Source organism: Gavia stellata, chromosome 3, assembly GCF_030936135.1.
Source record: "Gavia stellata isolate bGavSte3 chromosome 3, bGavSte3.hap2, whole genome shotgun sequence".
NCBI lineage: Eukaryota > Metazoa > Chordata > Aves > Gaviiformes > Gaviidae > Gavia > Gavia stellata.
The window spans coordinates 93,510,199-93,535,440 of NC_082596.1; the positions used below are offsets into that span (position 1 = coordinate 93,510,199).

Consider the following 25,242-nt stretch of genomic DNA (forward strand, 5'->3'; position numbering starts at 1 on the left):
GGGCTGCGGGGGGGCCGGGCCAGAAGCGGCCTCTCGCCGGGGCGGGGAGGAGCCGCGCAGAGGCGCTCGGTCTGCCCTTGCAGAAGCAGCGGCTCGGGGGCTGCTTCTTCCCCAGCCCCGTCGAGACCCGCCCCCCCCCCGCCTCCGGAGGGAGAGGGGGGACTTGCGCTTGATGGCTTGGCCCCGGGAGCGCCGGCCCGCGGGAGGCTGTGGCCGCACTGCGCCAGTGGCCCTCGCCTCCGGCTCCCACGGCGGCTGCGGTGGGTCTCCGGCGGCAGGGCCGCGCGAGGCCCCTGCCCGGTGCCACCGTCTCGCTGGGGACCGGCGTGGCTGTGCCGCAGGTGCCGAGCAGCGGCCTGGCATGGCGGCCAGGCCCGGTTTGCAGGGAGGAGGGCTGGGAGCCGCGGCGTGCCTCTGCAGTCGGGCAGAAGTCGGTAGCCATGTGTATGGTATGGCGGGAGTACTCGCCTGACTTCCCCCGCTACATCGATCGGGCTTTCAGTCTGGATCGTAAGAGCCAAACGTATCTGTGCGGTGTCCTGTCAGCTCACCAAAGCTTAGGAATTTGTATTGCCTACAACTCAGGAGCTAGTGTGTTGCTACTAATACTGCTTTGGCAACTGGCTTTAATTCTGTTTATGATGTAGGTGTTGTAAGGCAAGTGCACCATGAGCTGGGCCAACTGTGGGAGGATGCTCTTACCTGCCCTGCTTTTGTATGCTAACGGACCTCGCTGCTGCTGTGCAGTGATGGCAGTTACACTGCCCAAACCCCAGAGATACTGCGGAATTCAAGAGGGGGGAACACCTATAGGTTATGTCTTTTTTTATAAATTACTTTACCTAAAAGAAAGAAAAGCAGTGGTATAAAACAGCCTTGCAAATAGGGCAGTCGTTTAGTTGCTGTGTCAGCAATATGTCTGAAAGAAAAGGCATGCTCCGTAACCTACATTTCAAAGGTCACAGTGCTACTGCTCCAGGCTTCTGAAAACCGCAGTGCCAGCCAGCATCATGGCCGGTTTGAAGATTTGGTCTGTTTTGCTGGTTACGCTGTACCTTTTCTGTCAAAGATGTATCCCAAGTGGAATTTCAACACATGTTGAAATAGGTAAGACATGCTCCGAATGAATTCTCGTGTCTTTTGAGTTGCTTGGGAAGAGAAGTAAATTCCGATTTGGCTGGAAAGCAAAGGGAGGAAATAATGAGCATTCTACATCATTTTAAAAAAGTGACTAACGTAGGGTAGCTGTGTAGTTTGGGTTTGGAGTTTGAAACTTTACAGTTTTTATAAGCAAAATGCTTGAATCGATTTGGTTGCGTATTTTTCCGTCTTCTAAAACACAGGCGTTATGTAACTGGAATGTTTGTGTCTGCAAGTCTTACGCATGCAGGGTTTGGTTTGGAGAAGGAAGAGGAATACTTTACGCTATTTATGGCATTGTTATATTTAAGCTAGAGAATAACACAGATCATTTGTGGTAGCTCTGTTTTCAAATCACCGTGTATTAATTTTGCCATACCTGCATAAAATAGATAAAATGCTGTAATGTGTTTGTATCTATGACTAACATGGTGAAAATCTTGTTCTGTGTCTCTTTCTGGTAGGTTGCTATCTGTAGCCTGAACAGCCTAGATTTGTAGAGAATGAAGGAAAGAACTGAGTGAACGTCAAAGTGGGGAAATATTTCTGGTTTCAATTTCTTGTTTGCATGTCTTATTTTTAAAATCTGGTTTCTGCTGTAGTTCTTGCAAGAACACTCACGAGTAGCGTGAGGTTATTCCGAAACATGCACTCACAATAAATTGACAGTTTTAATTGTTTGTTCTTCTGTTTCTGATTCTAAATCTGTTGCTCAAACAGTAAAACGTATGATGTTGTCTCTATTCAGGTAATCTTCTCAGACTTTAAGTACTGAATACATGCAACTTGCAACAAGTTAAAGGCTGGGATTATTCATGGCATTCATTTGAGACCGAGAGTATGTTCCCTTACTGCAACCATTCGCTTTTCCTAACGATATGTCAAGAAAGCCACAGTAATCAGTAGGAGAAGTCGCGCTGCCTGAGGTTAGGCAAACGCATACATATTTGCAAGCTTGGGGCACTAATTGCTGAGTATGAGCTTCTGAAAACTTGAAATAACAGTTTTGGCAGAATGGAGTGTATTTGCGAGAAATCTACAAAGAGAAACGAGAGCTTATGGATCTGTCCCAAAGCAGTTGGTTTTTTCTTATCAAGGAAGCGTATTGCAGAAAACCTGCATTTATATAATTTGAAGATCTCGGTAGTGTGTGCACGGAACTACTGGGTCATAGTTTACAACAAATTTTGTCCGTTTGTCTGAAAATTACATTAAACTGGTTTCAGCTCTGATGTTGCTAAAATCAGTGCTTTTATTAATGTGCAGATAAAAGTCCATGATGATAAGATACTGAAAGTTATTGCCAAATCCAAACACTGAGTATTCCAGGAAAAAAAAAAACCCAAAGTGTAGAAAGGAACTCCTCCGACTCAAAGCCAGCACCAAAGTCTGTCCTGGACAGACTTCTGAAAGTACTTTTAAAATGGTGAAAAGCTCTGCCTGTTCAAAATGTTGCTCATGTTCGGTGTGCTCGGCAGAGCTGTGCCGTGTCCTACTTGCCATGGTCTCGTTACTGAGTGGGGAGGCTCTTCTCCCGCCCCGGGGGCTCCTGTCAGACCCACAGGGCTCTGTGGAACTGCGGGGATTCAGCACGAAATTCCTTGTGAAGGTGAACTTCTGGGACCTGGGCCCACATGAGTAACGAGGGAAGTCGGGGGGGCCGGGAGACAGGAAAAGCAAACTGCCAAACTGAGAGTCTCCCATGCTGGAAATAGAGATGTGGGTTGAAATGGCTGAGCTTTAAAACGATAGACTTTTTTTTAATTATTAGTATTTTGAAGTTATTCCTGTTTTGGTGCAAGATTGGTCCTTAAGGTATCTTAACATACTTGTATAAGGATGGTTTAGATTAGTGGGTAAAATTCAAAGTGAAAGATCATTCAAACCCACACAATTTTGTCTAGATCTTATTCCAGAATGAGGTCAGGGGTTTTCTGTGATGTGATTTATTGGGTAAGGATCAAATTAAATTCAGCATATTCTGGGCTATCTTGATCAGTCTTAGTTTGTAGATAGCTTTAAGCGAGGGGTAGAACTTTGTGTGGGAAGGCCAGATGATAACCCGTGCATGCAGTTTCAACTGAATAATTTTAGGGGCAACGTTGGGTATTATTTAGAATAGTGTTAATAGACTATCCCTGGGATCTAACATTAATTAGAAGGAGACTCCATTAAAGACAAGTGATGTCAGTTTGTTTCATTCTCTTGTTATGCTTACTCAATAAATATTTTTTCAGCAAGAATGTCTGCCTATTCAGTGAATAAATAGTATTATTTACTGTGCTGACTTCAGATTTTTGTTGGTTTTCATACATGTTAAAAATTAATCAAACTGTTAAACATATGCGTTGATTCCTGAGGTACCTTTTTCGATGTTAAGGGCAACAGTGAAACTGAAATACAATCTACATGGGTCCTTTACAGCTAGAATTTTATGATCTGTACTCTATACATGCTGGGTATGATCCGTGTCAGTTCATTGCTGTAGCTCAGTTCCGGACACGGGGAGTTCCTTTTCCCTGCGATTAAGGACTTTTGGCTTTGTTGGCCAGCTTGGGAGCTGGGGACTAGAGAGAGAGTGATGAGATCTCAGTGTCCAGATGTGCCACAGAAACAGCATTGCTTTATCAGCTCCCCAGGTGAGAAAACACATCCTCTCACACCTACAGCGTTTTCTGAGAAATCATGTTTCATTCACCTGTGCCACTTGGCTTAGATATGAGGACGATGCGGTGTGTTCTGGTTTTGATAATGCTTCTAACAAAACATGGGCCTGGCCACAATAAATCAATACTTCAATATGTTGTTTTTCAGCCCATAGAGCTCTGGAATTTTTCATTAAGCATGAAGGGAATGTTAATTATAGACAGGTAGGTGGCATATTGTTGCTTAATTGTGTACGCCTTTCTTCTGAGTGTTTTTCTGTCTGTCTTCTTGCCTTTCTTTTCTTTATTCTTTTTTCTCAGTAATATGTGTGTAACTATTGTGCCTAGACTGTATTTTTACCTTGTTTTTTTGAAAATCCTTTGACTCCTTCTGAAAACTATTGCGAATATGTAGTAACTATAATAATGTGCATATATCGTGTGTGGTTTCTCACGTTTTTTCCCATCAACTTAAGTCATAGCCTCTGTAGGTAGTTGTATTAGCAGAATCAGTAGAGGACTTTTGGAAAGGAAATTTAGTAAACATAAGGATAGCAAAATGACAGCAAGTCATTTTGAATGAATTTAGTGAATTTAGTCCACCACATCTATCATTTAACCAATTTCTGGTTGGTGCAAATAGCTTTTCCTTTCATGGGTTCTATCCAGCAGCGCACTGTAAGCATGTGGACAGTTTTCATAAGCACATGAACAAAACACAGATGTGTTTTGCATTTAAAACATTTTAATATCCTTTAGCACAACGTAAAGATGACCATTTTATATAATTTGATCTTTTATCAAAGTAGGAGATGACTCAAGGGAAGTATTCACATTGTCCGCTGTAGGCAGCTATGCTGAGATCCAGAGGATGGAAGATAGCAGCCCAGGCTTTGTGTCTAGTCCAAGAGGAGGAGGGTACCTTCAGAAGGTGACTTCACCAGTACCTAAGTTAGATCATATGAATACTTTCCTAAATGGCCTTTCAAATTACAGCGTATACTGATTAGTTTTGCTTACAAGTATTTTGGCAAGGGGGGAGCAGGGTGGGATGATGGGGGATGGTGTTGACACTGAAATAACGTATTTTACCAAGATAATAGTTGTATCTTGATGGATATTTAAATTTTGTCTTCAATATTGGTAGTGAACTGTGGTTTTCTGCTGTGCAATAGCATTCTGATTCCTTTTTTCCCCGCCCTTTTCCCAGTTATTACTAAACCACCAAGATGCATTTCAGGCTGGGAGCATTTATCCTGATGCCTTTTATCCTTCAATCTGCAAAAGTGGTAAGAAAAGCTTTGTAAGTCCAATATTGTGACAACTGTATTTTTATGTGAAAATCCTACAGAATTTAGTAGGGTTGAAAATAGTTATGGTGTAAGAAATGAAGTATGGCCCAAAATACCTTCCTGCAAAAACGTCCACTATTTTGTTAGTATTTTGAGCCTTTTTGTAGAACTATATAAGAAAATAATAAATTTGAAAATGTTTTAGAAAAGTACCTTTTGGGTAAATTTAACTATTTAGTGTGTAGGGCAATTTGATAGAAGGATGCTGTTTGACTAAATTAGGTCAGATGAATGAGTACTGTCTTGGAGAGAAATCGAGAGGACAAAATGATCTTTTTTTCTCAGTCTTAGGGAAAGCCTAGAGCTCATTTCTATATTAGGAAGTATTAGTTTCTATCAGATCAATCACAAAGATGGTAGGAGAATATAAAAAGCTCACAAAAACGAAATAGTGTAGGACTTGCTGGGGGTGGAGGGGAAGTGTAACATCCCAGTTTAAAGCCTTTCTTTTCCAGACTGCTGTCTCTTGCCTTTCCCTGTTTGAAATTAATGTCAGTCTTAGTTTTGGTGCTCGCAGATCTAAAGACTGCACTACAAAATTAACACTCTGTTGCAGTGGCTGTAAAGAGTATGTCTTGACTTGCAGCTGGTCCCCTGATTTTTCAACTCTGGTAGGTCAGCTCTTGACCCTAATCAGCTTCTCCAGCAACACCGGAGCTATAAAACAGCCAGCTAGGGCTTGCTCTGGGATATTTGCTACTAAAGTGGTAAATCTGGATAGTGAGCAATTAGCAAATGAGACAAAGACAGCCTGTCCTCCAACAAGCAAGCTGTTAGGATGTTTAGGCAGATACCAGAGACCAGGCAGTGAAACGGAGTTTAGGTGAGGATATCTGGCCAATTGTTCATTGAGATCTTACTGAAAGTCTAGAGTATGGGAGGTGGTTTATTTCAGTGGGTCATGCAAATTCAGATCCATTAAATTCAAAGTGTTCTTAGGATCTTTGTTTGGTTTGCCTCATCTTTTACATGTTTTTCAGCTGAGTGCCAGTGCCTCCGCTTATCTCAGTATTTGTTTTTCCTGCCTCAAACTGCAAAATCTTTGTCTTTCCAAGGACACTTTCCCCATCTTTTCTCATCACCTACTCTACTTAGAGTCTTAAATCACACAGTGGCAGCCAGACTTCTCATTGTTTCTCAGTCACAGGTTGTTGATACCGACTGTTGCTTATGCCAACTACAGGCTGCTTGGTTTATCTCCTGACAGGCAGGTTGCCCCATCCAGGTTGCCTAACGGGGGATCTTCTCCGTTGTTACATCGTGGTGCTCAGGTCACATCCAGGTTGCCCCTCTGCTCTGGCATTTAATACTGGTTTTGTCTCCGGTCACTCACCAGGTCACTGTTCCTGGTCTTCTGCCTGGCTCTGCTAACATCTTGTCCCAAACTTCGGTCTCACTTGCCTTGTTTTCAGGACTGGTGTTCTCCTGGGATTTCTTCAATTCCTACCTTAACTTGGTTATTTCTATCTGCCTTGTCTTTCCCCTCTAACAGTTTTGACTTCTGCCTTATACCAGGCCAGTGATCAGAGTCTCTCTATCTGCAGCCTCCAGCCCACATTCCTTCGCTGAAGTTGGGGTCCATCTTGCCTTGTTTTATACTTGGGCCACTTGTCAGCAGTCTCCTTGGTCAATGTGGAAGAAATAGGTACCTCTACAGAACTGAGCTGTTTTAACTGTGTGCCTCTCTAGCAAAACCAAAGCCATCCAGACTACCTTTCCAGGCAGGAGACAAACTTGGATGTAGAAGTCTACTCTGTGAACGTTTGATTTTGGTCTAGCAAATCCTTATGTTATCTAGTTCAGCTGCACTGTAGAATGTCAGGAGGCCAGGAGGTGACTGAATCACCCACAAGGTCTCTCTCAGCTTTTAATACACTGTAATCTTCTGCATTTTGACAGTTCTGTCTGAAAAAACACATACTCTTCCTCCAAGTGTATTGATGGTCTGAACAATCTATCTCCTGCCTACCTTCTTCCCCGTTTGAGAGTTTAATATTGTGCTGCTTAGTCTCGTCACGTCAGCATCACTTTGCCCTCAGCTTTATGTAGGTGCACAGAAATTTTTAGGCAAGGTCACTCTAGATCCTACATAATCTCTTCTGCATAAATCCAAGTGAGAGCAATAATTGATGCTTCAAAGGAAAACCTGATTTTTCCTGCTTTCCTCTGCCCTTCTTCTGCTCCTACGCTGACTGTATCTTGGCAAGTTTGCCATTTGGTTGAAAATGATGATGATGATTACATAGCCCTCCTCTGGCCTGTGGAAACTGATACCTGTCCCAAAGTAGGATATTTTGAGTTGGCTGCAATGCCCATCAGCTTTTCTGCCATACAATTTGATGCATTCACATTTAGTCAACAGTTTCCCTGCCAGCTCTCTTTGTCCTCTCCACTTGGGAGGCAGTTTTTCATTGTACTGTATGTACTCACAGGCACAGAGGAAGGGACCAGGCACAAAATTTTCAGATGCTTCAAACCAAAATTGTGGAAGGTATTTTTAGTATCTCTTTTGGCAGTATAAATCATATAAAAATACATCTCATTTGGCTCTTCTCATATAAGTGGATTGCAAAATGTGTTGTCTGTACGATATGAAATTGAACAAATGTCTATATTTTTTTTCATGGAGAAAACCTTTTCCCTTTCTTTTTTTTTCCTCTTTCCCTTTCTTTTTTTTTTCCTCTTTCCCTTTCTTTTTTTTTCTCTTTCCCTTTCTTTTTTTTCCCTCTTTCCCTTTCTTTTTTTTCCCTCTTTCCCTTTCTTTTTTTCTCTTTCCCTTTCTTTTTTTTCCCTCTTTCCCTTTCTTTTTTTCCCTCTTTCCCTTTCTTTTTTTTTCCTCTTTCCCTTTCTTTTTTTTTCCTCTTTCCCTTTCTTTTTTTTCCTCTTTCCCTTTCTTTTTTTTCCTCTTTCCCTTTCTTTTTTTTTCCTCTTTCCCTTTCTTTTTTTTTCCTCTTTCTCTTTCTTTTTTTTTCCTCTTTCTCTTTCTTTTTTTTCTTTCTCTTTCTCTTTCTTTTTTTGTTTTTCCCCAAAGAAAAAAAATCAAATACTGATACAATTTCATTGCAATAGGAATATTCCATGATGTGTCTGAAGACACTCACTGGTCCCCATTTCTCAGTGCAAGTATTCACTACATCAGAAGGAATTATCCTCAGCCTTGGGAAGAGGTAAGAAAATTTCTTTAACTTTTGACTTTTCTTTCTGCTGTTTTCTTCAGCTTCACTTGTTGCAATTTCATCCTTTGGGAAGTGTAGAAGAAATACACATTTTTAAATTAAAGTCTCCGCTGATACAGGAAAATTTGAAATCCTCTTTTCATCTTTATCGGACAAAAAAGTTATGGTTTCCATATCAGTTATCTCCAGTGTGGTCTGGTGCTTATGATGCATTTCATAGGTGCAAACTTTCAAATGTGATTGGTGGTCTTGCGTTATTGTCAGATCTGGTTGAGTCTTTGCCACTTGAAAACCAGGCGTCTTTTCGAATCCTCACTCGTGAAATCTTGAACTTAGTCCTGATTTGCTCTTGTTCATGGTATATGAGCTACATAGGAGGAGAGGAAAACAAATTGTCAAATTGAGAATGATTTTAAAGGTCGTACTGTTTTCTTTTCCTTACTGGAGAATTTGCCATGTTCTCTCCGCTCAGGAGAGTCATACAGGTAGAACAGCGTTTGAGAGCATGCACTCTTTAAAACCTTGACAAGTCTGCCTGCCTTTTGACTGGCCATTGGTGATACTGATCTTGTGAGCTATTAACCCTTGGGAAGTACAAATTTGTCAAATACTATGATTCAGTTACAGAGTTTTAAAAGACCTCTGGAACTTACAGTGATTCAATGCAGAGAAGTCTTTTCTGGAGAAATGAAATTTCTGTTGCTGATAAATTTATTCCAAATAACTTTTCTGTTTGTAGGAATGAGTAATTTCATACCTGGGCTTTAATCAGGTACTTTTACAGTGAACAGCACTTGCACAGGAATCTCTTTCCCTTCTCTGTGTGTCTGCACAACACCCATGGTGGCAGAGGGGGTTCACTCCTTGGAAGTGTTTGCCCTCGGTCCAGAAAACCACTTTAGTACGCATCTAACTTGAAGTACACAAGTTGTCCTGACATCAACCATGTAATTCTATGGCCTTGAACTGTATGAAGTGCTTAAAGCTTCTCAAGTCACAAAAAGTGACTCCAGCATCAAGGAACGAGTGTTCAACACTTTGTCATGCTAAGTTCTTGGATTGTAAGAGTTTCTCACCTATATGCTTGTATAATGCGCTAACGTAAAATGCTCACCTCTTCTTAAAGACAGGAGTAAAATTACTGACATTACTGCAAGTGGATTGTTGTTGTGTAGGCTACAGAGAAGCTGGTGGCTTTCCTGTTTGGAATTGCCTCACATATGGTGGCAGATGTTAGCTGGCATAGCCTGGGCATCGACCAAGGATTTCTAAAGGCCATGGGAGAAGTAAGCCTGTATTATTATATTTATTGCTATAACTGGATTTATTGGAATTGTTAGCTTAGCTTTGGACTCTGGTGGGGAGGGAAGAGAAAAGCTGGAGCCCTGTTTCAGGAAGACTTTCAGAGAGATGTAATGTCACAAACTCCGCAAGAATGAAGTTGGTCAGGTTTGGGACCTGTAAACTTCAGGGCTGCTTGCACAATTTGTTTCTGTTCAGATGTTTGTATGGAAGGATGAGTAAAATAGCCAGTTCTCTTGTTTTTTTCTTTCTCCAGATTGATTTTCATGGTTCATACTCAGAAGCTCACAATGTTGGTGATTTTGGTAATGTTTCTGTTTGCTGATCATAGATCCTTCTGTTGGAATAACTAGTCCCCTTCAAAACCAGAGTGGGTGATTCTGGCTCTAACCCTGTGCAATGCAGGAGCCAAGAATCGGTCATATGGACACTGTATTCTCTTGCTTGCAAAGCCCTGCTATCCCTGTCCTCATGCTCCATGTTTCGGGAGATAGGGCATATGGACACCTGTAGTAAAGCCAAAACACAGGCTGAAGGATGCTAAAGTTTAAATGGAGTCACTACTGTGATTTTAAATTTTACATTATTCTTATTCTCTGAAAGTATAAAACATGCAGCATACTTTCAGGTCAACTGTTTATGTATTCTAAATATATAGCTGGAGGATCTACCATATAAACGTAGATAGCATAGCCATACATAGCTTCCTCTGTGCTGTTATCCATGATAGATACTTAACAGGTTTGGTTTGTTGGGCTTTCTGTTTTGGTTTTTTTTTTTTATTCTTCTGTCTGCAGGAGGAGATGTACTGAGTCAGTTTGAGCTGGACTTCAGTTATCTGGCATCAAATTGGTAAGATAATGAGGTTATCTTCTTTAATAATTATTTCTGCTTACTCTGTATACTCACTGTGTTTTAACAAAATGCTGTCCTTTATTTTTCTTTCAAAAGAAACCCTTGCGGCTATTGGAATTTTTCTGAGTTCGGTATTCCTTATATACATATTTGCTGTTCCCTGACATGAAAAACTGGAAGGACAGAAGAAAAAAGAGTTTTACATATAGGAACACAGCAAGAAAGATTAAATTATTTATCTCTGAAAGGAACTAGAAGTATTTTTATATAAAATAATCAGTGAAAAAGGTTTGCTGGAATGTCCTAGCAATTAGTTAAATAACTCAGTTAAATAAATCTCACTTAGATTTCCATTTAAAATTTTGGAAGTTGAGGATGTTTATGGTTATAGATGCTGTGGAATTCAGGCAGGTTTTAAAAGCATAAAAAGAAGCAGCAGTTTCAGATATACACAGTTTTTTTCTCAACGTTATTAACTGAAATAAAAAACTCACATGCCCTTTTTTCTGCTGATAAAGTAGGTAATTTGAATTGTTTTGTTTAAGTAGGAGGTAGTTCATCTAGGTGTAGAAGGCAGAGTTCATTAATAAAACTCTGGCACAGCTATGGGAAATGTCTGTTTGGCTGGGAGTAGATTTGGCACAGCGGAGAGTTGGAGAACATCCTCCAAGATTATGTGGTCCCCAAGCCAGGGAGCCAGTGTAGGGAGTGTGGAAATTCTACCAGCCATAGCCGAAGGGGAATGGTTCTACAGGTTTGTGAGTTTGAACCTAAACAGGAGGAGAACGTTGTGCAGAGTAACTGCACCTGCAGTCCTGGTCTTCCTGGCTTTTGTAAATCTTCATGACCTTCTATAGTCTTTTGAAATTTAGAATATTTTAAAGCAGGCTATTGTTATTACAAGAACTGTAATCTTTTATCAGGTGATGTGGAAAAACTCGTGTTATAATACTTCCGTCTTGTTTTTAGGTATGTACCTGTCAAAGACCTAGCAGCTATCTATAAGGAGTTTTATGGAAGAGAGATCATAACTGAAAGCACAATTACTGACTGTACTTACCTGCTGTTTCTCGAACTGTAAGTTGAATAGCTTTGTCTCGGTTTTCATAAGTTAAACGTACGTAAGAGAATTATGTTAATCGTATTTGAAATGCTAGCTCAGAAATTTATGCATTGAGGCCAGCAATATAGACTCCCTACTAGACCCCAAAATCATTAAGCACCTGAATTTTTTTTAATAGCTAGAATACAAATTTGGGCTGCTTAGTAACTGTTAAATTCATTATTAACACCACAGATTCAGCATCTTAGCTATTTAACACATTTATGCATTGAACGTATTTATGCCTATTTATGTGAGAACAGCTGTGTCTTCAAGTACCATTGCGTTGTGGCGTGTTAGCAATATACTTTTCATGTACTGAAGGAGTAGTGTACATAGCTAAGTAGATGGCTTACCTACGCTTTATGTAGATCCTTTCAAGTCCAAGAACAATTCAAAAGAGTCTTTTGATATCTGGCAGTCTCTGCTTTTGAATATCCTAAGCAGCCTAGCTGTATCCTTCATTTCAGTTAATTACCAATAGTCATGCAGCATTTGCAAACACTGTGGATCCCTCCAAATTAAGGGCAGCAATAAAGTTGCTTCTCACATTACATCTTTCAAAAATATATTAACAGCCAACAAGGAAATGTAATGACTTGCATAGTATTTACCATACAGAAGCCTTGAAAAGAACTGTTTAAATAATTAAATATTATTAAATGAAGCAAATTTATTTCTGAAGATTTTTTTTTTTCAGGCATGGAGAAAGGCTTGCTGTTGCCAAGGTTGGTCTTCTGTTTTCTTTATAAAAATGAACATATAGCATGAAGACAATGTAATCCATCTTACTAAGTATCTTGCTTGTCTCTTAGCTTTTTCCAACATATGCTAGCAAATCTCCATTTCTGGTAGAGAAGTTCCACGAGTATTTCCTCGGAGGAGTGGATGACATGGCATTCTGGACAAACAATATTTTTGAGCTGACGAGCCGTATGCTGGAGAATGGAACCAGGTATAGCTGTGTTTCCTGCAATATGAAACACAGCAGTCAAGTTCTGACACCCGTTTAATTGTTCTTCTGAAGGCAGGTTCTTTCCTAGAAGAGGTGCTGAGCTTTAAATCCTCACTTGGACAAAGGGATTTCTGTGGCTGTCTTTTACCCGGGTGCACAGGATTACATAGGCCTTGAGTTCACATTTGTTACATGTGCACACTCCTTTCCCCCGGCAAGGCTCTGGCACGCCCAGCTGATGCTCGGCAGGGAAAATTTGGGGCATTCTTTAAGCTCAAGGGCCTGCTTAGACGTTGCATAGCCATGCCCCGAGGTTCTGCCCGGGCTGGCAGTCTGAGCTGTGGCAGCACCTTCTGGCTGCTGTCATCAGCCAGCAAAGATGTCCCTTCCTGGGGGAGGGCAGATACTGCCTTCAGACACTGAAGACAGATAGGATTAGGAAGAGTAAGCGTTTATATTCTAGTGTTGGAAGCTCAGGCTTGTACTCAGAATATTGTGTTTTTATAGAAGTTCTGGCCCTGTACTGCTCTGTTGCAAGTGTAACCTTACTGTAAATAACTTTATAAGACCAACAGTGGCAATTAATCTATCCATTTATATGGAAAATATCACTGCAGCTATTTTGGGAAATGATGTTTCAAGTACAATGCAGCATAATCTGTTGTGTTCTTTGTTCCAGGATGGCACTTTCATTAAAAGTGCTTTAGATTATTACGATTAGCAGGAACACTAAGTTCCCTTTAGGAGTTATATAAAGACATGTGAGATTCATATAGAACCTGATCAAAGTCATTAAAATAAATATCAAAGGGCTTTCTCAGGATTATGGTGATGCTCCAGTTTTGAATAGGATGGGTTTCTTGACAAAACTGATGACTTCTAACAGAGGAATCAGTAAGGATAAAAGTTGTATTTTTAGTTACACTGCCATTGCGGGAAAATGTTTAAAATGCATTCTGCATATTTCTTCAGTGGCTGCTCCCTGCCCGAGAACCCTCTGTTCATAAACTGCACAAGGGAGCACAAGGACAGCTATGGGTAAGTACACCTCTGAAGGTTCAAAGATTTACTGATGAGAGGAGAGTCCTCCACTAACGTGGACAGTGCGCTATTGAAAATTAGAGATCTTTTGGTTTATCTTTTTGTGTGTGAATTTGAGATTCTCTTAACATGAATAAATAAGCTTTGTATAGGGGAACTGTGCAGAACGTAGGAGAGACTTTCACCTTCCAGCCTAAGGACAAGAATACTTACGTAGCACTTGAAGTGCTTCGTCTTCACACTTTATTTGGTTGTCACTCTCTGTTCCGCTAATCGTGAAACTACTGATTCATGTTTACCTTTACCATAGCTAAATTCTCTCCTGATTTATGTACAGAAATATGGAACTCAGCTGTTTAGAGCATGTGTATTCCTCTAGCAAACATCTCAAGAGAAACCAGCTTAATTCGTATCCTTGAGAACTCCCTTTATATATGGGAGAAATGGCCACCTGATCGCATGCAATATGATTGCTTCTCCTAACTTTGTCATAAAATACTCCTCATTAATTCAGTTTTATTAATTGTTATTACTGCCTTCTTTATTTTAGCAGAAACAAACAATCAAAAAATGAACGTCACAAGAATGCAACTTCTTTGCTTACAAAGACACTTGAAAAGAATATAAATTATACAGAGAGAGGAGTTCACTTCAACATACAATCTTGGGCAACAGTAAGTGAAAAGTGACAGACATGTCAGGTAAAATTCAGCTCTGTAGAAAATTGTTTTAATTTCTGTCTGAGATGCTGCGTGATGGAGCAGGGTCTCTGGATGTTAACAGTAGCCTGTGACTTCGCTTCATGGAGGTTCCAGCAGCTGTTGTTAATCTATATAATTATATATACTTCGTAAATACTCAATTTTTACACTTTGCTTATTGTCTAGTGAAGTTAGAACACATCTTGCAGTACCAAAAATGACAGAATATATCTTTAGTACTTACACTTTGGTATTTACATTTTACAGAATCATATGATTGCTTTTTGGGGTTAAGAAGCCCCAACAAAGCATAGCAGTGAACAATTAGCAGTGCTCCATTTAAAGCATACAGATTTTTATCTCCTTCTAAAACGGTGCTTATGACCTGAGTCAGAGTCCCCTTAGATCGGTGTGGTGATTTCCACTGTTGGTGACTTGGTTTTGAGGTGCTCCATAATGTTCAAGAGTTTTGGCCAGTGTTTTAACCATTCTTGTGTCTCTTTATTATTTTTATTTCAGAATTCCCTCCACTTGATAAACCGTGCTTTTGCAGCCAATGTCTGGAGAACATTAGCAGCTACACATCAAAAATCTTCTAAGTGCATCTCCAAGCCAGCAGCTTCATATTTTCTGACTTCACCCTATGCTAGACTTGGATGGTTGGTAATTTTTTTCTTCCCACCTCCCTCTTAATTTCTGAAGGTTTTGAGTACCTACCAAAATGTTTATGTTTATTCTTGGATACTCTTCAAAGGTGGCAGTCCAAATTAATTAGTGATTGGCTGAATGGCTTATATTGACTGGCCGGAATAAGAATTTAACCCGTAAGACCTTTCTTTCAGATGTTAGCATAAGCCTTTTTGTGTCGGTACTGAATAAAACTGTATCAAGAGCAAAATTTCCATTCAGATGTGAATTCTAGTCAGAGAACCTCTTTCTTTAGAAGGGTTGTCTTGTCATTTTTTTCCATTCTCTCTTTAGCGAGGGAGCTCAGTGCTCTGTGTGTGATCAAGCTCAGAATGGAAGGACCCAAAATTAGAACCAACACCAGCTCTAGTTCTGAACAGTATAGGAACATTGTTTCCCTTTTTTTGGTTATTGGTTGATGTTTGCGCAGAATTAATTGTCTGTCCTGAATTGATCACTGATGGTGCCTAGCGAGTGTTCTTGGAAACACTGCAACACTAGGAGGGAGTTCAAAGATAGATTCAGGACACAGAAAGAGGCATATTCTCTCTCCTTGCCTGAGAGATTCTAGCTTTACCTGCAACAGGGAAGAGTAATGAAAAAAATTTGCATTGCTCCTCATGTTGCTTTATTTCTTCTGACTCAAAAATTGAAGATTTCATTCTTGAGTTTACTTCACAGCAGCCAAATGAACAGTAGTTAGCTCTTTTCTCTCCACGTTCCCTCTCTAAACTCCAACAAGTTATTGAGACCTGTGATCCCTTCGCTTATCTACTGTTAAGTCCATTGATTACATCACAGGTTCAGTTAAAAAGGTACTTAACTTCATCTTCTGTATTCTGTGTCATATGCAAGCAGCCCTTTTTCATGCTCCTCGCTCTGATTGCTCTCAGGTGCCTTGTGTGAGTAAGCAAAAAGCAGTTCCTGCAGATCTCAGCTGCATTAATGGAAGATGAATCTTCAAGGCGCTGTTTTTATTTAATTCAAGAAAACAAAAATCAATTATAATATGAAAAATGCTCTGTAGATTTTTACAAAAACAGATAGGGAAAGACAGGTCTTGGTTTACCTGAAAGAAGTAAAAGTATTCATTTTCTGCTAATCTTATGGTAGTCTGGAAGTTAATGCTACGATTTTGTTGACTCCCTTGCTGTACAGGGCAATGATCTCAGCTGACCTAAACCAGGATGGATACGAAGATCTGGTGGTCGGAGCACCGGGGTACAGCACATTGGGCCGTGTTCAGATAGGACGGGTGTATGTGGTCTACAGCAACCAGTCAGGTTTGCCACCCAAGGACATGGATCTAGATGGGAAAGCTGACCAAGTACTACAGGGTCATCAGGTGAGGGGTCAAGTCAGGTATTTGTCGCTTAAATTTTTTTGCCTGAAAATGTGTTAAATTCTAACTGAGCAATAGTATCATTAATATGTGTGAGGATTCTTCCTGAAATGCCCCTCCTGGTAAAAGGATGTCTTATGCTTTTCAGGAAAAATAACTGTTACTTAAGTCACAGGAACAATTAAAGCAATGGTGATCTGTAGGTTCACTTTTATTACTGTGCCAGGTAAGTGGGTGTTAGAACATAATTTGCCCTTGAAAAAAACTGAGGTAGTGTCTCTGTAAGTCACAATATAGCTCATTTGGGTCCCTGCATTTTAGAAAATATTTTTCATCCAAAATTATTAATTCAATGTAAGTTCCAATTCCTTTGAAGATACATTTTTTTTTTATTAATTGATAACTTCTCACAAAACCATTGTTTGCCTTTACTAAGAGTACACGTTATTTTAAAAAAAAGAGAAAACTATGATTTGACATGACGGTGACTGGCTTCTAACTGAGAAGCAGGATCAAATGATCTTTTTGAGTAATAAAGATGAACCTCTGTAGAAAATATCTTTATTCACAAAGAAGAGAATAGAGAGAGATGAGAGACATTTCCTTTTAATCTGTTTCTGTGGTTATAAACTGTGGAGTAACAGCTGCTGTCTTCTTGCAGAGTGTTTTAGTGGTTCACAGCTGTAATGCGGTTAACAGGAAAGTTCATAAGCTTGACGTCAGTGGTGCGCTAGGCTCAGAAGAGGAAATAGCAAAGCAGCGTCGTGTTGTGTTCAGTTCTCTTAGATTTTAACACCTCCACATCCTCAAACAGAACAGTTGTCTCTGAGTTAGTGTATTAGTGTGAGAGTTATTACCTGGGAGAACAGCGACGCTAAGAAAATCTTAAGAATTGTTGGGATAGATTTTTGTCGTCTCTGTTTCCAGTTCTTCCCTGTGCTGTGATTGCAAATGTGCATTAGGTTTTGATGGTTTTGTCTTGAAAACATCTGTTATTTTTATGAGAGCAATCCCTCTTCTTTTAGCCTTCAGGAAGATTTGGTTCTGCCTTGGCAGTCCTGGACTTCAATGAGGATGGAGCGCCAGATCTGGCAGTTGGAGCACCTTCTGTGGGATCTCAGTTTCTTACTTACAAAGTAAGCCACACACATGGGTTTGTTGCAGTTTTTTTCCTCCAAACAGAACATTTTTATTGATACATACTTTTTTGAACAGTGAAATGAGAGAGAGAATTTCTGTTGTTGCTCATGGTGACATTGTAATTTAAACACAAAGGTCTATAACCTTTGAGGGTACTTTGACTAGAGCAATGACAGCTATCTCTATTTCTCTTTCAGTGGCCTTTTTGCACATTAGAAATCCAAATCAGATTGCAACTTTGCAGCACTGATGTGCTGGAAATGGAAGGAGTCACTCGTGAAATACAAGTGTACCCTTTTTATTTAGGAACAGAGAGTCTGGAATGGACCTCATGGGTCATCTGCTGTCACAGGCCAACAGATGATATCTAAAATGTGATATGAACACAGACACAGTTGCTAAAATAATCGAGTTACAGAGGCTTAATGATTTGCAGCCTACCAGATAAGCCCATGTAATGGTCCCTGAGTATTTTCAGCCCACGCGAACTGAGAGGCAAAATGTTTTGGTTTAAATCACATCCATTAAACTTAAAACTCTTCAGAATTTCAGATACTAACTTAGCTGCCTAAATAGGAACTTAAATGCTTTCATGCAAACCCACTAGCTTGGAAAATTGCATGCATCTGTTGTGCCTGGCACTGTGTGCCATTGCATTAAATAATAATTAACAAAATTTGAGGCACCTGAATGTGTGTATAACGAATGTAAGATACAGTATACTGTCCTTGCTCCTTACCCACAGTATGATGAAAATGTACTTCTCTGTACTTCTTCAGTTAGTTGCAATGTTGTAGAAGTACCCATTACAGCATGGGTATTCTTAGGTTTTGGGTGGAAAAGACGGTATTATGAGAAGGCTCTGACAGGAAAAAAGCAGTTGTATTAATAGCCCTTGCAGCACTGTTTCACTCCCCGTGCTTTGTCTTGGATTTCATGCTTGGTGCTGACATGCAGGTGCTCTCATGCTGTATTTGCTTTTCCTTCTGTTTAGGGTGCTGTGTATGTCTATTTTGGCACTGAGGGAAGAGGCTTGGCATCTCAACCAAACGTTACCGTAACTTGTCAGGTATATTGATCAGGCTAACACAGGGCTACACAAGCAGGAGGTGAGATAAAGGGGAAAGGGGCTTGAGGGCTTAAAAAAAGAGCATTAAAATCAAACTTCTCATTGCAAGGGAATTTAGACTGATGGGGATGATGCAAGAAGGTGCTTGCCTGGGTTGGTTGTATGTGGGAAAGACATTTGTGCTCCAGTGCAGGGGAGGCAGCAGGGTGAACAGAAAGATGCATAGCCCTCCAAAAAAACCCAAAGAAAACAAAATTGAAGCCAGGCAGTGGGAGGGTAATTTGATCAGAAGCAGACAAAGTTAGCTTTTTAGAAGTAAATAGCTCTATTTTGTTACAGAATTGGTGGCTTCAGTTCCATTTCAGGCTTAAACTAACTGTTTATTGCAGTATTCCTACTGTAATCTTGGTTGGTCCCTCCTGGCAGCTGATATTGATGGGGATGGAAATGCTGATCTGGTTGTGGGCTCTCCATATGCGCCTGGTGGTGGGCAGCAGAGAGGATTTGTGGTTGCATTTTACTCTTATTTCAACAGGAGTGACCAAGGTAATATTTATTGAATAAATTAATCCTCCCATATTTTATGTGACTGTTCACTTGTTCCTAATTAATCACGGGATAATTCAGGTTCAAAGGGATCTCAGGAGGTGTCTAGTCCAGCCTCCTGCTGAATAAGGGGGCAGCGATGAAGTCAGACCAGATCGCTCAGGGCTTTATCTGGTCACGTCTTAAAAACCTCCAGTGACAGAGGTTGCACAGCCACTCCGGGCAGCTGTTCCACTTCTTGGCTGTCCTCACAGGGAAAAAAAATGTCTTGTTACAGCCAGTATGAACCTCTCTTGTTTTCAGCTTATGCTCATTGTCTGTTGTCCTCCCACCTCTATGCATGGTGAAGTCGGAGGCACAGAAGGCATTACGTACCCCAGTACACTGGGAAGAGCGCGGCCCTATCTCCTTGTTAACCTCCTCACAGGTACTGGCAGGCTGCTGTTAGGTCCACTCGAAACCTTCTCTTCTCTTCTCCAGGCTGAGTACGTCCCGGTCCCTCAGTCTTTGCTCACAGCGCAAGTGCTCCAGCCCCCAGCTATCTTGCTCTAAAATTAAATTTGCTCCAGTTTATCAACATCTCTTCTGTTTTGTGGGGTCCAAAACTGAACAATGTATTATAGGTGTGGTCTAGGGAGGAGTAAAGGGGAAATAATCACTTCTCTCGATCTCTGCCATGCTCCTGCTTATATCACCTGGGATGCTGTTGGTCATCTCTGCTGTCTGAGCCTCACGCTCAGCTCTCTGCTCACCAGGATCTCCAGGACCTTTTCCACACGGCTGCTCCCCAGCCAGTCTGTCCCCAGCCTGTATCGCTGCAAGGGCATCTCTTTTCCCAGGGGCAGGGCTTTGCATTTGTCCTCGCTGAATTTTGTGAGGTTCCTCCAGCCTGTCTGGGTCCTTCTGAATGGTAGCACTCCCCTCAAGTGAGAACCCCCCCAGCCTCCTGTCATCTGGCAACTTCATGAAAGGGCATGTTGTTGCCTTCTGCGGATCATTTATAAAAGCGTTTAACAGGATGAGTCTACAGATAGACCCCTGAAGGTACTCCACTTGTCACCGGCATTCCGAATATAACCCGCTGACTGCTGCCCTGTGAGGGGGATCATCTCAACCGGGTTTTTCCCATCTGGTTGTCCACCCATCCAGACTGCAGTGACCAAGCTTGGATACAAGAACATGGTGGGAGACAGTGTTGACAGCCTTGCTAAAGCAATGGATTCAACTGTGTATTGGTGACACCAGGGCGGTCTCACTGGTCTTCCTTGGAAATTTGCAAATGTACATCAAAAGATGAATTTTTATCATTCTGTGTGCTCCTTCCTGTGGCTAAAGAGGAATGCCACAAGTGGATACAGCTAATGAGTACACGCGATGAGGATTGTTGTGAATGAGGAAGGAAAGGCTACATTGGGAGCTAAATAAAGTTAATAGGGGCTGGGCAGAATATGCAGGTATTCACAGCTTTGTCAGAATCACATAATTGGGATTTCCAATAATGCTTAATTTTTGTCGCTTATTCTACTTCATGTAAAATTAGAAACCACAAGAAAAATGCATTTCAAAACACTGCCAACTGACATTTTTGCAAAACCAAACCACAGAATGAATTATTTGAATTAAAGCCAGAATTATTTGAAGCTCCCACAACCCTTAAAGAATTACAAGTTCTGACAAACAGTTTCAATGTTGTCCTATCCCTAAGAAGGAGTCACTAGTTTAGGGCAGGCTTGACTGATAGCTTTCATGTACTTTGTGTAGGATGTGGCAAGGATTTAGAAGCAGGCTGTGCTGAATAAAGGCTTTCACCAGCCAGTACAGTTGCGGACGGAGCAAGCGAAGAAGTTAGCAATAGCTGGTGCCATATCATGGACGGTGTAACGTTGCTTATAGAAACTTGTGGTCATAGGATGAATCAGTGGAGGATTGCTAACAGATTTTTCTATGCCAGGGTACACCAAGATTTAATTCGTATTTTTCTGGTCTGTCAGGACTTCTGGCAGTAGAGGATGCCAACTGGATGGTGAAGGGGGAAGAAAACTATGCTTGGTTTGGATTTTCACTTGCCAGCTGCCAGCTGGAGAACATGACATTGCTGCTGATTGGTAGCCCTACGTGGAAGAGTTGTGCTGGGTGTGTTGTATGTGACAACTTGCTCTTTCCTCCATGCTGCCCTACTTCTGCAATGGTTAAGATTTGTAATAGGTTAGACTTGAAGCTTTTCAGGAAGTTTCCTCTTTGTCCTGCTTAGAATATTTTTATGCCTTCATCCTTCCTCATGAAGGGAGGGGTGTCTTTAGACCCTTTACAAAGAGGGCCTTTATTTACAGACACTTAAGAATTGGTTGGGTTTTCTTTGGGGGGGGAGAGGGGCCACAAAAATGCTAACAGGTAAGCATGCCTAAAATAATCCTATAGATAGCACTTAGAGATAGCATTTTTAAAAGCAAACCAACACGAAAACGTATTGGGTGATAAAGAAGTGGATAGAGAGACCAAGTCTGTGCCCTAAATGTCTTGTGACTAGTTAGAACAAGCATGGGAATTACTAAAATAGATTTCTAGAATTCGGCAGCCACTGTTATTCCAAACAAAAAGGGGAAGATAGTTTAAGAGGAGCAATCCTAGCTGAATGTACAAAAACATGTTGTTCCATACAAATATATTTTGCATTGTAGTTCAAGCTGCCATCCCTTCTCATCGGGTGTCCGACAGAGCGTTGGGAAGGTGTACGGGTATAACCCACCGAGCACAAAGCCCTGGTTTGCAGTAACCGGAGACAAGGTATGGGACCTTATGAATTAATTTGAAATAAAGTGACATTCTGTAGAAATGACATAGGTCTTTTAAAAATCTAACAGGCGATGGGCAGAATGGGTTTGTCTCTGGCCAGTGGTGTGATGTCTGTGGCTGGGATCACAAGGACGGTTTTGGCGGTGGGTGCACCTACTGCAGGTATGTCCTTCTGAAAACTGGAAACCATTTCTGCTTTGGGACGTTTGTTTCTATGTGGCCAGAGGATACATACAAAATTTAAAAGTTAGAAAAGGGACCTTTTAATTGCCATGTAATTTAAAAAAAAGGAACAAATAGAAATAATCACTGTAATCACCTATATGTGCCTTACCTGTAGAATCCTCTGTACTATGCCTCACCTTCAATGGGTTTTTTCCTTCTTTAAAATTAGTTTAGCAGCATTATTACCTTGCATTATTTACGTAGCAGTGATTTGCTAGTAGACTACATATTTCTTGGAATTAAAACGGTATTTTGTCCCTTCTCTGGCAGTAGGTAGTAAGGAATTAGGAAAGTCAAAATGTAGAACTCTAACCTGAATGCTTTTTTCCCCTGCTACTATTGCTAAGAGATTGTTTCTATGCTCATTACTGTTAATACCGTGTAATGTTTGATCTTATTCATAAATTGTATTAATTTTGTCCGTATTATGTAATGCCAGTATTATCTGCTGTCAATGTATTGCAAGTACTAAACCTAAGTTCCTATGTCTGATGCTCAGCTTCCGTTACTTCTTTTTTTTTTCCAGATGGCCTGTCTAGGATTTCATTTATCTCCTCAGTGCTGCAGCAGGCTGGACTGGCGCTGGTGTACGATCTGACAGACAGCACCAAGCCTTCTTTGCTCAGCACATTCAGTGGAGACAGGAGGTTTTCTCGCTTTGGAGGAGATGTATACTTAAGTGACCTGGATAATGATGGACTAGGTAAGGCTTGATGAATCTAGATCAGAGGTGAAATGTTTGACCTTTGCCCGCAGGAAGACTGGTCACCTACGTATTCATACAAGTGCTAAATACAGTCTGCTTCCTCAACTGACTTGTACAAGTATCCCGTCGTGCCTTGGGGGGAGGCATCTCTAAAATCCCAAGCAGCTTAGTCAGAAATTGAAACATTTTATCTGTCATCATTAATAGAAATTGTGGCACCTAGAGGTATGTAAATGCCAACTGTCTTTCTTTCACTTCTGATGTGTCATGTCATCCTTGTAATATTTGCAGATGAAATGATTGTGACATCCCCGCTGCGAACTAACAGTATCACCACAATACTGTTTGGGGGGGCAGCGGGCCGTGTGTACATTTACAACGGCAAGCAGGCATCCTCCGGGAATGTGACAGGCCACTGCGAATCATGGATATCTCCCTGTCCTGAGGACTGGGTAAGAAAACATACAAGTGAAATCAGGACATGAGGTCATAATGACAGCTAATTAGTTCCATCCAGTGCAAACATCTGGTGCATTCTGACTTGGTGTCAGAAAAGAGAAGGGTCCTTGTGTTTCTGCATCTGTGTGATTTCGTTCCTCCTGTTCATTCTTGAATTCCTTTGCTGTTCAGGAGCCAGGGTTATTGCACTGGTCTCCTACTCTGCTAGTGTGGGTCCCTCCGCTGACTTTTTATCTTTTATTTTCTTCTTCAGGCACAGTATGTCCTGACTTCTCCTGAGGTAAGTAACCAGAAAACAAACTACTGAGAGAAATGAAAAAGTCCCACAAAACCCAACAGCATTATAACAAGCGATGTTGTTTTACAGGAACTATCAAGGTTTGGGAGTTCCGTTATCACTGTGAAATCTGAAAGAAAGGTGAGAAAAATTACTCGTCAGTTGCTTCGTAACATCTTTCTACTTCACTTGCACGATAGCCAACACCTCACGTATATATCTTACTCATTTGCAGAAGTCTTAAGTGCTTTACATAGTTAATTTTCATTTAAGTCACTCTCTGAACTGATAATTAAGACCATTTTATAGGTGGATGAACTATGGAGTTGTCAAAATTTTGGCACCCGACACCGGAACTGAAAGAAATCACTTTAAAACAGCTTCAAATCTAAACTACTTAGGAGTTTGCTGAAAGGTTGTATGGCAAATCAAGTGTAAATGCCAACTGCCTTTACTGTTCATGCCAACCTGTATGCAAAGCAGATGCTCAGCTGTGGGGTAAACCAGGCACCGAACCACCCCCTCGTTTAATATTTACACGCTCACTGTCCTAGCTCTGGCTTGCAGTGATAGCTGTTCACCTGGCAAGTATTTCCAAGTGCAGAGAGGTCCAGTTCTTACCTGAATGATTTTGGATGTGTTTGTGTTTCTCTTTGTTTCCCTTGGATGCCCATTATTTTTACCAAATACAATGCACCGAGGAACCTTTTTTTCAGCTTGAAGGTTACTTGGTGCTTGTTCAGCTGAGGGGAGTCCCACGGTCTGCTTACTCTGACGTAACCTGTGTGAGAACTGAGGTTCTCTGTGTGAGGACTGAGAAAGCCTCAGTACTAGGCTGAGGAGGTGTGTGACTGGTGTTCAACAAATGGTGTTTGACTTCTTGTTGTTAAAACGTACAATGGAGAAACACCTGGAAATGTAAATGCTTCTAAGCTAGGTTAGGCTGCATAATCCAACAGCTGAAACAAAGGCATCGCTGATGGGTTCTGCGCGAGTGCAAGTGAGGCCGTTCTCCAAGCAGTTGTGTTCCTTCGCTACGGCACCAATCCAGTCCGCACTCCAGCTTCAGCTGTATTGATCTTTACCCCTGAGAAACTGTTTACATTGGCAAGAGATTTATTTGACTGGTTCTGGCTTCTTCCAGTTCCCCAGATGAAATAAAGTCTGTTTGCCAAATCGTTTTGTTAACCGTTGTTCTGATGAGGTGGGTTGCTCTCTCCCGTTTCTCCTCATCACTAATGACACAGACAAAACCTGGTTTCCGTTGGGGAAGCTGAAGGCAGTCGTACACCCGCAGTTGCGTTTTGCTAACCTTTACTCTGTGTCTCTGCAGAAAGAAGTCGTTGTGGCAGCAGAGAGAAGTTCGGCAAAAGCTCGACTTGGTGGAAGGCTTTTTCTCTACTGGCTCTAAAGGTTCATGGTAGCCTTTAAAACAGGGCACAGCTGGTCTTTTAGTGAAGAATCTCTGCAGTATCTGTGATACTTTCCTTAACTCATACAAACCAACAGACCGCATGACAGCAAACTTCTGATAGCCAGATGTCCCAGATAGCGAGGTAGGGGCTGGATAGTATTGAGGGAGGGAGGGATGGTCATTGTTTTTACGTGAAGGGGAATATGAGCATTTGTGGTGGTTTGACTTACAAACCAAGCAAAGCTATGTCAGTCATGGAAAAGCACGAATTAATTCTGTTGTGAGCAGCAGCACTTAACCTAGAACAAGCAAGCT

The 25,242-nt window shown here is 41.2% G+C and overlaps 1 protein-coding gene across 1 annotated transcript; it reads left to right on the plus strand.

Moving 5' to 3' along the window:
• Positions 1-991: 991 nt before the first annotated feature.
• GPLD1 (glycosylphosphatidylinositol specific phospholipase D1) lies at positions 992-25,129 on the plus strand. Its single transcript, XM_009807741.2, has 25 exons — positions 992-1,107; positions 3,955-4,010; positions 4,996-5,074; positions 8,207-8,304; positions 9,489-9,599; positions 9,872-9,920; positions 10,413-10,467; positions 11,440-11,547; positions 12,273-12,300; positions 12,388-12,527; positions 13,500-13,565; positions 14,122-14,242; positions 14,789-14,928; positions 16,115-16,301; positions 17,324-17,434; positions 18,433-18,507; positions 18,897-19,053; positions 21,045-21,186; positions 21,738-21,837; positions 21,915-22,008; positions 22,598-22,774; positions 23,069-23,229; positions 23,490-23,516; positions 23,604-23,654; positions 24,847-25,129. Exons 1-25 carry the CDS (start codon positions 1,011-1,013, stop codon positions 24,922-24,924), a joined length of 2,508 nt encoding a protein of 835 aa, XP_009806043.2. The 5' UTR covers positions 992-1,010; the 3' UTR covers positions 24,925-25,129.
• The last annotated feature ends 113 nt before the right edge of the window (positions 25,130-25,242 follow it).